Genomic DNA, 12060 nt, shown 5'->3' with positions numbered 1-12060 from the left:
CTATTTAATATGTCACAGAACTGTTGTCCCAACACCGGCGAGTTTTCTCTGGCTACAGGATGTGTTAACACTCTATCCAATATTTCCTTCTCTACAAAATGTCTCGGAAATGAGGCTCCAACATAGTAGCATAGTAGTCCCAATAGCGCCAAAAACACATTCGCTCAAAAGTTCCAGACAACTGCTGCCTGACAAATCCTTATGGCTAGGAATCAGTTGCAAGATGACTGCACCATGCCGACGAGGTTGCTGCTACAGGCTGCCTAACAAGTTGTGACCCATGAGTGGCGAGTTGTCATTATTCTTGCTGCTCATAGAGGACAGTCTATGAATTAAAAAAAGGAATACTGCTCTGTAGGGTGTCGCACAAGTATGGTGCCTAAAATGCCAATTACACTCAGTCTCAAAAGTTCCTAACTACGTCCTGCCAGACAATACCTACTCTGCAGTATTTCTAGGAAGTGTTGATCATTTGTAAAATGACTACAGCCAGGTTCCCTAACAAGTTGGGACCTGTGTGTGGCAGCTTGTCAACGTTCACGGCGAACAAAAGCATAGCCGGTGCATTAAAAAAAAGAATAGTCCACAATTTCCAAATACACCGTGCCTCGATGGGCCCTACACACTACCTAAAAAGTTCTTCTTTACAGGGTGTGTAGGAAGTATTGCTCATTCATAAGATGACTACACCCTGACCAAGTAGTTTGCTGCTATAGACAGGCGGTTCAGTCCGGAACCGAGCTGCTGCTACGGTCGCAGGTGCAAAACCTGCCTCGGGCACGGATGTGTGTGATATCGTTAGGTTAGTTTTTTTGTTTTTGGGGGGGAAGGAGACCAGACAGTGTGGTCATCGGTCTCATCGGATTAGGGAAGGATGGGGAAGGAAGTCGGCCGTGCCCTTTCAGAGGAACCATCCCGGCATTTGCCTGGAGTGATTTAGGGAAATCACGGAAAACCTAAATCAGGATGGCCGGACGCGGGATTGAACCGTCGTCCTCCCGAATGCGAGTCCAGTGTCTAACCACTGCGCCACCTCGCTCGGTTTAGGTTAGTTAGGTTTAAGTAATTCTAAGTTGTAGGGGACTGATAACCTCAGATGTGTAGTCCCATAGTACTCAGAGCCTTTTTTTCTTATCTATAGGCAGTCTAACAAATCGTGACCTGTTCTGGATGTCAACATTCGTATTCCATCAAAACCAGAGACGGCTCATTAAAAACAAATAAAATAAAATAAGGTAAAATAAAAAGTATTTCACAGCACGACACAGACGTACGGTCCCAAAAGTGACAATTACACTGTGTCTCGAAAGTTCCTGACTACACCCTGCCTAACAATTCCTACTCTACAGTACTTCTAGGAAGTACAAAAAAAAAAAGGTTCAAATGGCTCTGAGCACTATGGGATTTAACATCTGAGGTTATGAGTCCCCTAGAACTTATAACTACTTAAACCTAACTAACCTAAGGACATCACACACATCCGTGACCGTGGCAGGATTCGATCCTGCAACTGTAGCAGTTGCGCGGTTCCGGACTGAGCGCCTAGAACCAGTCGGCCACCGCGGCCGGCTCTAGGAAGTACAGATCATCTGTAAAATGACTACACCCTACCAATAAAGTTGGCTGTTACTGAGTCCCTAACAAGTTCTGACCTATGTGTGGTAGCACGTCAACAATGGTGTTGAAGTCAAAGCATAGTAAATACACTTAAAAGAAGAAAAACAAAGGAACTGTACCCCGCAGCTAGGTACTGAATAACAGTCCCAAAGTGCGAAATACATCCCGTCTCAAAGGGGCCTAACTACACCCTGCTTAAAAAATCCTCCACTACAGGGTGTGTAGGAAGTATTGCTCATTTATGATAAAAATGGTTCAAATGGCTTTGAGCACTATGGGACTTAACATCCGAGGTCATGTGTTGCGTAGAACTTAGAATTACTCAAACCTAACTAACCTAAGGATATGACACACATCCATGCCCAAGGCAGGATTTGAACCTGCGACAGTAGTAGTCGCGTGGTTCCGGACTGAAGCGCCTAGAACTCCTCGCCCGATGCTGATTTATGAGATGACTACACTGAGACCAGATATTTTGCTGCAAAATTATGTCTAACAAATTGTGACCTATTTCTGGATGTCAACATTCGTATTGCACACAAAGCAGATTCTGCTTATTAGAAAAATAAAAGTAAAAATAAATCTTAAAAAAATGGAAAGAGCATATGGTTTGACCAAAAATACTTACAACAACAAAAGCATATCTAGAAAAACTAAACTAAAACACTACACCACAGTGGTACAACCAGAATGTTTATATGGATCTGAATGCCTAACGATGAACTATAAGATGGACAAAGTAGAGGTACTGGAAAGAAGGATTATTAGAAAAATTAAAAAGTGCAGATGGGTGGAAAATAATAAGTAATGAGGAGATTTACAAAAATATAGAGAAAATATCTCAAGTAATGGCCAAACGAGGATTAACGTTTTTTGGACATCTCTACCGAATGGATGGAAATAGACTAAAAAAACAAATACTCCTATATTTCTGGAAGAAGAAATCGACAATAGCGTGGATTACAGAAGTAAGAAAAGATCTTGAAAGAAACAACATCAAAGAATCAGAAATAGCAGAAAGAAACGGTTTTAAAAACAAATGACTAAATTTGGAAGGCTTTGAAAGTAGAAGAAATAAAAAATCGAGAACAACACGGACAGAAGAAAGGAGGAGACTTCATGGGGTGAAAATGAGGGAATACTGGAAAAATAGGAAACAACAACAAAGGAAGAAGAGGAACTGAAGTTGTTAACGTGACCCTAGGTGGTCCACACGATTGTAAAAGGGGAAAAAAACATTTAGAAAACTTTACAGTATGATCCGTAAGTATAGTACCAAAAGTGCCAACTACACCCTGTCTCGAAAGTTCCTAATTACATCCTATATAAGAATAAGTATTCTACAGTATGTCTAGAAAGTATTTGTCCATTAGTGATACGACTACACCCTGCCCACAAAGTGTGCTGCCTACAGGGTGCCCAACAAGCGGCGCCCGCTGGCTGGCTGTGAGTCAACATGTTGTGTTTTGTGCCGCTGTCGGTGCACAGGGAGCGCTGGCGGCAGCAGCGGCGGCGGCGGCGGCGGCAGCGGGGCGTGTTCTCCCGGAGCTAGGCTGGCGCTCATGTCGGCCGGCTCGCCCTGCTCCTACATGGCGCACGAGCGGCTCAGCTACGCGTTCAGCGTCTGGCGGATGGAGGGCGACTGGTCGCAGCACGTGTAGCGCCGGCCCGGGCCAGCCAGGTGGGTACCGCGCCGCGCTGCACAGCCTGTCTCGGCATCCCGACCACAGTCTGGTCGTGGGGGCGGGTCGCGTGGAAACCAGTGACACACTGTCCAGTAATGTTGAAAAGGCCACTAGGTGGCACGGGAGGCAGGCTCGCCAGTATTAAAGGAGGTGGGGGTCATTGACAGTAGAGAAGCAGCGACATCACAATGGTTCAGTCCAGAGAACTCAGTGACTTTGAATGTGGCGTGGTCGTTAGATCTGACCTGAGTAACATCAGGAACATCATACGTAAATTGAAGCTGTAGAGGGGAAGAAATGGAAGGAAAGGCAGGGGATCGTTGCAGTCAGCTGCATTGGGATATCAGTGGCGATCAGCAGTAATGTGTACTGCACCGGGTTTCGAACCCGGGACCTCCTCCTTACAAGGGAACCTCCCCATCGCACCCTCCTCAGATTTAGTTATAAGTTGGCACAGTGGATTAGCCTCCAAAAACTGAACACAGATCAATCGAGAAAACAGGAAGTTGCGTGGAACTATGAAAAAAATAAGCAAAATATACAAACTGAGTAATCCATGCGCAAGGTAGGCAACATCAGGGATAGTTTAACCTCAGGAGCACCGTGGTCCCGTGGTTAGCGTGAGCAGCTGCGGAGCGAGAGGTCCTTGGTTTAAGTCTTCCCTCGAGTGAAAAGCTTATTTTCGCAAAGTTATGATCTGTCCGTTCGTTCACTGACGCCTCTGTTCACTGTAATAAGTTTAGTGTCTGTGTTTTGCGACCGCACCGCAAAAGCGTGCGATTAGTAGACAAAAGGACGTGCCTCTCCAATGGGAACCGGAAACATTTGATCGCAAGGTCATAGGTCAACCGATTCGTCCACAGGAAAACACGTCTGATGTATTCTATACGACACTGGTGAGGGCATGTGCGTCACGTGACAGGAATATGTTGTCGGCCCACCTAACTTGTACACTTGGCGAATGGGTAAAAAGATTCTTCTACCTTGCCCGATTTAGGTTTTCTTGTGGATGTGATAACCACTCCCAAAAAGCGTAAGAATTTGTCACAGACTGAAAATAAAAAATTACAGTTTTCACACGAGGGAAGTCCTGAACCCAGGACCTCTCGTTCCGCAGCTGCTCACGCTAACCACGAGACCACTGCCCTCCTGAGTTCCCACGGTCCCTGATGTTGCCTACCTTGCAGATGGATTATTCAGTTTGTATATTTTGATTATATTTTTCATAGTTCCACGCAACTTCTTCCTGTTTTCTCGATTGATCTGCGTTCAGTTTTTCAAGGCCTATCCACTGTGCCAGCTTATAACTAAATCTGAGGAGGGTGCGATGGGGAGGTTCCCTTGTTAGTAGGCAGGTCTGTTAATCACTGCACCAGCCGGGACACAGCATTATCGCAACTACGCACACTATCTTGGCACCCCTCACAACCAATTCACACTTCGCTCCAGACTCCAGCATCCGACATCACACTGTTTATTTTGAATAGTATTATTCCCTGTAAATGTTGTAGATAAAACAAAACTGTAAAAAAGATGAAAAACGAAAATTGTAAGATGTACGACTTGTTTTAAAGCATCACGTAGCAGGTCTATAATTTGATATAATGAAATGAAATGATGGTACGGCATTGTTGGCCGAGAGGCCCCATGCAGGGAATTTCGCCGTATTGCAAGTCCTCTTTAGTTGACGCCACTTCGGCAACTTGCGAGCCAATGATGATGAAAGACACACAACATCCAGTCATCACGAGGCAAAGAAAATCCCTGACTCCGCCGGAAATCGAACCCGGGACTCCGTGCGCGGGAAGCGAAAACGCTACCGCAAGACTACGAGCTGCGGACATTTTGTATAATAAATAAATACGCTCCTGGAAATGGAAAAAATAACACATTGACACCGGTGTGTCAGACCCACCATACTTGCTCCGGACACTGCGAGAGGGCTGTACAAGCAATGATCACACCCACGGCACAGCGGACACACCAGGAACCGCGGTGTTGGCCGTCGAATGGCGCTAGCTGCGCAGCATTTGTGCACCGCCGCCGTCAGTGTGAGCCAGTTTGCCGTGGCATACGGAGCTCCATCGCAGTCTTTAACACTGGTAGCATGCCGCGACAGCGTGGACGTGAACCCTATGTGCAGTTGACGGACTTTGAGCGAGGGCGTATAATGGGCATGCGGGAGGCCGGGTGGACGTACCGCCGAATTGCTCAACACGTGGGGCGTGAGGTCTCCACAGTACATCGATGTTGTCGCCAGTGGTCGGCGGAAGGTGCACGTGCCCGTCGACCTGGGACCGGACCGCAGCGACGCACGGATGCACGCCAAGACCGTAGGATCCTACGCTGTGCCGTAGGGGACCGCACCGCCACTTCCCACCAAATTAGGGACACAGTTGCTCCTGGGGTATCGGCGAGGACCATTCGCAACCGTCTCCATGAAGCTGGGCTACGGTCCCGCACACCGTTAGGCCGTCTTCCGCTCACGCCCCAACATCGTGCAGCCCGCATCCAGTGGTGTCGCGACAGGCGTGAATGGAGGGACGAATGGAGACGTGTCGTCTTCAGCGATGAGAGTCGCTTCTGCCTTGGTGCCAATGATGGTCGTATGCGTGTTTGGCGCCGTGCAGGTGAGCGCCACAATCAGGACTGCATACGACCGAGGCACACAGGGCCAACACCCGGCATCATGGTGTGGGGAGCGATCTCCTACACTGGCCGTACACCTCTGGTGATCGTCGAGGGGACACTGAATAGTGCACGGTACATCCAAACCGTCACCGAACCCATCGTTCTACCATTCGTAGACCGGCAAGGGAACTTGCTGTTCCAACAGGACAATGCACGTCCGCATGTATCCCGTGCCACCCAACGTGCTCTAGAAGGCGTAAGTCATCTACCCTGGCCAGCAAGATCTCCGGATCTGACCCCCATTGAGCATGTTTGGGACTGGATGAAGCGTCGTCTCACGCGGTCTGCACGTCCAGCACGAACGCTGGTCCAACTGAGGCGCCAGTTGGAAATGGCATAGCAAGCCGTTCCACAGGAGTACATCCAGCCTCTCTACGATCTTCTCCATGGGAGAATAGCAGCCTGCATTGCTGCAAAAGGTGGATATACACTGTACTAGTGCCGACATTGTGCATGCTCTGTTGGCTGTGTCTATGTGCCTGTGGTTCTGTCAGTGTGATCATGTGATGTATCTGACCCCAGGAATGTGTCAATAAAGTTTCCCCTTCCTGGGACAATGAATTCACGGTGTTTTTTGTCATCTAGGGAAAAAATCAGATGTAGGGCTCTCGCGAAAGTTTGAAACATACTTTAATCTACATCTACACAGATACTCTGAAAGGCAGCGTACGGTGAGAGGCAGAGGGCAGGCAGTCTGTAACTACTCGTCATTTCCTTTCCTGTTTAACTCGCAAACAGAGCAAGAGAAAAATTGAAACATCCCCTTCACCGCTTTACCTCCGAGGATGTCTCCCGCAGTCGGAGACGAAACGTCAGGAGAGAGTTATATACTTCGACCACAGCCTATCAGCCCGGAAGTTTTAAGTGAAGATAACACCGGCCGTGAAAGCTTACATTGTATGATCCCCTTAGAAAAATTAAGAATGACTGTGCTGGTAAACCCCTTACGTTATTTGATTTTCAAACAGCTGAGCAAAATTGAACGTACTCAGACATTTCTCTCTTTACTTATTCTGATCAACACTAAAGTGACACAAATTTTTTTAGTGCAATGCAATCCGACTTTCAATAATCGCTACAAAAGCCCTAAATAGCAATAACCTATACCTTTCATGAATCACTTACCTCACGAAAATCTTCGTTACTCGGACTACTGCAATACAGCGAGCGCCACTACTGCCAGATAAATAAAAGACTCAAACTACTGAAGGCACTAACTACTGATATGCATACTCAGCAAATGAAAGATTTTGATAGAGAACAAACAATGTATTTACCTTAATAGTGTTCAAAAGTCATAATATATATATATATATATATATATATATATATATATATATATATATATATATATATCAGTTCATGACATCCCGTCTCACAAATTTCATTTTTCTGACGTCCAGATCATCCGCTCTCAAAACTCCGCCATCTCTCTCCCCACATCCACCACTGCTGGCGGCTCACCCCCAACTGCGCAACGCTACGCGCAGTTCACATCCAACTGCCCAACACTACAATAGCGAATATGCCAACAATGAGTCGAACCAGCCACAGACTGCACACAGCACAGCCTGTGATTTTCATACAGAGCGCTACGTGGCGTTATCAACATAAAAACCTAAACAGCCTACTTACAAAATGACTATCTATATGCCTCAGCGTTAGCTATAATTTCCCGCACCTTATCTGGGTGCTCCTTACGTGCTGTGTATGCTGTCGGCAGTAGAATCCTTCCGCAGTCAGATTCAAATCCCGATTCTTTAAAATTCGTCAATTTAAGTTGTAAGTAGGCTGTTTAGGATTTTTTGGTTGGTAACGCCATGTACCGCTCTATATGAAAATCACTGGCTGTGCTGTGTGCAGTCTGTGGCCGGTTTGCATTGTTGTCTGCTATTGTAGTGTTGGGCAGTTGGCTGTTAACAGCGCGTAGCGTTGCGCAGTTGGAGGTGAGCCGCCAGCAGTGGTGGATGTGGCGAGAGAGATGGCGGAGTTTTGAGAACGGACAATCTGGACGTGTGTCCATCAGAGAGAGTAAATATGTAAGACTGGATGTCATGAACTGGTATATCAAAATCTTTCATTTGATAACTATGCCTATCAGTAGTTAGTGCCTTCAGTAGTTTGAATATTTTATTTAACTGGTAGTATTGGCGCTCGCTGTATTGCCGTAGTTCGAGTAACGAAGATTTTTGGGAGGTAAGTGATTCATGAAAGGTATAGGTTATTGTTAGACAGGGCCAGTCTTTTGCAGGGCTTATTGAAAGTCAGATTGCGTTCCGCGAAAAAATATTGTGTGTTAGTTTAGTGATGATCAGAATAAGTAAAGAGAGAAATGTCTGAGTACGTTCAGTTTTGCTCAGCTGTTTGAAAATCAAATAACGTAAGGGGTTTACCAGCACAGTAATTCACTAATTTTTGTAATGGGACGTTTCATAAAGTTCCTGAAGCATCTCTGTAACACTTGGGTGTTGTTCGAAACTACCGGTAAACAAACCTAGCAGCCAGCCCCTGAACTGCTTCGATGTCTTCCATCGATCCTACCTGGTGCGGTTCCCAAACACTCGAACAGTACTCGACAAGAGGTCGCTACAGCACTCTATATGCGCTTCCGGTTACAGGTGAAGCTTTCTTTCCCACAATTCTGCCAAATAACCAAAGTCTATCATTCGGCTACCCTCACAAAGTTCTCATTTGCCGGTTCCATTTCATATCGCTTTGCAACGTGACGTCGAGGTATTTAAACAACATGTAGGGACAGATTGTCAGAAATAGGTCACTACATCAAAGAATAACTATATCACTGCACGTAAATTAACACTTCACGAAATGTTTATGAAGCACTGTACAATTGTAGGGACCGATTGTCAGAAATAGGTCACTACAAACATAACTGTGTCAAGCAGAACACTACAAATCCTCTATCCGAATATTTTCCTACTTATCTGCATATATTTTTCCATATTCAGTGTTAAGTGGGATACATCACAGAAACTAGAAAATTTGTGTAAGTCATCTTGTACGTTCCTAAGTCAAATAATTTTCACCCCTTACCGTACACCTCAGCTTCATCAGGAAACAACCGCAGATTGCTGCCCACACTCTCTGCTAAATCGTTTACCTACACAGAGAGCAACAGCGCTCCCATCACACTTCCCTGGGGCACTCCTGACGGTACCCTTGTCTCCGATGAACACTGGCCGTCGAGGACAACGTACTCGGTTCTATTATTTAAGAAGTCTTCGAGCCACACACTTATCCGGAACTTCTTCCACATGCTCGTACCTTCGTTAACAGCCTGCAATGGGGCGCGTTGTCAAGTGCTTTCCGGAAATCTAGAGACATGGAATCTGTCTGTTGTTCAGCCATTGTTCGGCGTATATCACGTGACAAAAGGCCGCCGGTTTGTGTGGCCGAGCGGTTCTAGGCGCTTCAGTCTGGAACCGCGCGACCGCTACGGTCACAGTTTCGAATCCTGCCTCGGGCATGGATGTGTGTGATCTCCTTAGGTTAGTTATGTTTAAGTAGTTCTAAGTTCTAGGGGAGTGATGACCTCAGATGTTAGGTGCCATAGTGCTCAGAGCCATTTGAACCATTTGACAAAAGACCACGCTGAATTTCGGACGAGCGATGTTTTCTTGTTTTCTATAACCATGCTTCTCAAGAAAGTTTAATACATTCGATCGGAAAATATTCTGAAGAGCTCTGCAGAAAACAGATTCAAAATGGTTGAAATGGCTGTAAGCGCTATGGGACTTAACATCTGAGGTCATCAGTCCCCTAGAACTTAGAACTACTTAAACATAACTAGCCTAAGGAGATCACACACAGCCATGCCCGAGGTAGGATTCGAACCTGCGCTCGTAGTAATCGCGACTGAAGCACCTAGAACCACTCGTCCACAGCGGTCGGCGTACCAAACCGAGGTTATGGATATTGGTCTTTAATTTTGCGGGTCCGTTCATTTGTCCTTCTTATATACTCGAGTCACGTGTCATATTTTCCAGTCGCTTAGGACTTCGTGCTGGGCGATACAGTCTCGATAAATGCAATCCAGGTACTGGGCCATTGCCGTAGAGTAATGGTTGTAGAACCGAACTGGTATTCCGCAAGCCACCGAACGGTGTGTGGCGGAGGGCACTTTACGTGCCACTGTCATTACCTCCCTTTCCTGTTCCAGTCGCGTACGGTTCGCGGGAAGAAAGACTGCCGGAAAGCCTCCGTGCGCGCTCGAATCTCTCTCATTTTACATTCGTGATCTCCTCGGGAGGTATAAGTAGGGGGAAGCAATATATTCGATACCTCATCCAGAAACGCACCCTCACGAAACCTGGACAGCAAGCTACATGTTGTGGTTGGCAAGAGAGCCAACACCGTTTTACTAAAGGAGGCCGAAATGCACCCTTTTTAGCTCAAGCAGGCTGGCGTGAGGTCTGGAACATGAGAAGGAAATTAGAATTTAGAAAAAACGGACGTAGCTGGTGGAATATTTAACTCCATTAATGATGGTACTTCGCTTTTGACGGTACATGATTCACAATATCAATAGTAACTGATTATGGCGCCTTCCTAGGTCGTAACAAATGACTTAGCTGAAGGCTATGCTAAACTATCGTCTCGGCAGATGAGAGCGCATGTAGACAGTGAACCATCGCTAGCAAAGTCGGCTGTACAACTTGGGCGAGTGCTAGGAAGTCTCTAGACCTGCCGTGTGGCGGCGCTCGGTCTGCAATCACTGATAGTGGCGACACGCGGGTCCGACGTATACTACCGGACCGCGGCCGATTTAAAGGCTACCATCTAGCAAGTGTGGTGTCTGGCGGTGACACCACACAACACCGCGATGCAGAGCGACTCTCTTGCAGAGTCTGCCACTCGAGTTTGCTAAACATCTCCGTAACGCTATCACGCTTACCAAACAACCTTGTGACGAAACGCGCCGCTCTTCTTTGGATCTTCTATATCTCCTCTGTCAATCCGACCTGGTACGGATCCCACACTGATGAGCAATACACGAGTATAGGTCGAACGAGAGTTTTGTAAGCTACCTCCTTTCAGATCTTTCAGCTGTTTCTCTTCGCGAGGGGTGCTGTCTCCAGTACGGGAGTGTGTCTGATGGTCCGATGGCGGTACGTTTGGTGTGCCCCCAGAGGAGAAGAGGTCGGGAAAACGCGGTGTTCGCGGAAGCGGGTGGTCAGTTTGTGGTGTAGCGGCGCGGTCTCTGCGCGCTGCCTGTCGCTTCTGCTATCGCTACCGTGTGGGGCGTGTGTGGCGTCTGGTGAGCGGATCCGGTGTCCGGCGGACGGCGCTTATCAGCTGCGCTCCCTGTGGACTGCCGGCGAGCGCGCACAGCGGCCACTGCCGCTCTGGGGAGAACCACCGAGTCTGCACTCGGCTGCAGTCACTCTGGCCTCCGACTCTCTGCACATCCAGTAGCCTCAGCCTACCACCCACACATATGTATTGTTTTGGTCTTCAGTCCAGAGACTGGTTTGGTGCAGCTCTCCACGCTACTCTATCCTGTGCAAGCCTATATCCTTCTGTATCTGTTTAGTGTATTCATCTCTTGCTCTCCCTCTACGATTTTTACCCTCCACGCTGCCCTCCAATGCTAAATTTCTGATCCCTTGATGCCTCAAAACATGTCCTACCAACCGATCCCTTCTTCTAGTCAGGTTGTGCCACAAAGTTCTCTTCTCCCCAATTCTATTCAATACCTCCTCATTAGTTACGTGATCTACCCATCTAATCTTTAGCATTATCCTGTAGCACCACATTTCGAAAGATTCTATTCTCTTCTTTTCCAAACTATTTATCGTTAACGTTTCACTTCCATACATGGCTACACTCCATACAAATACTTTCAGAAACGACTTCCTGACACTTAAACCTATGCTCGATGTTAACAAATTTATCTTCTTCAGAAAGGCTTTCCTTGCCATTGCCAGTCTACACTTTATATCCTCTCTACTTTGACCATCATCAGTTATTTTGCTCCCCAAATAGCAAAACTCCTTTACTTCTTTAAGCGTCTCATTTGCAAACCTAATTCCCTCGGCATCACCTGATT

The 12060-nt window shown here is 46.8% G+C and overlaps 1 protein-coding gene across 1 annotated transcript in view; it reads left to right on the top strand.

Moving 5' to 3' along the window:
• LOC126295054 (transcription factor MafA-like) overlaps positions 1–12060 on the top strand; it is a 149707-nt gene that overhangs the window by 81408 nt on the left and 56239 nt on the right. The window contains exon 7 of the mRNA XM_049987302.1: positions 3106–3298. Coding sequence (XP_049843259.1) covers positions 3106–3278 — 173 coding nt within the window. The 3' untranslated portion in view covers positions 3279–3298. The remainder of the gene's footprint in view (positions 1–3105; positions 3299–12060) is intronic.

The sequence above is a fragment of the Schistocerca gregaria genome, chromosome 11, assembly GCF_023897955.1.
Source record: "Schistocerca gregaria isolate iqSchGreg1 chromosome 11, iqSchGreg1.2, whole genome shotgun sequence".
NCBI lineage: Eukaryota > Metazoa > Arthropoda > Insecta > Orthoptera > Acrididae > Schistocerca > Schistocerca gregaria.
The sequence above is the reverse complement of the archived record's forward strand: the minus strand, read 5'-3'. Positions and strand labels throughout refer to the sequence as shown.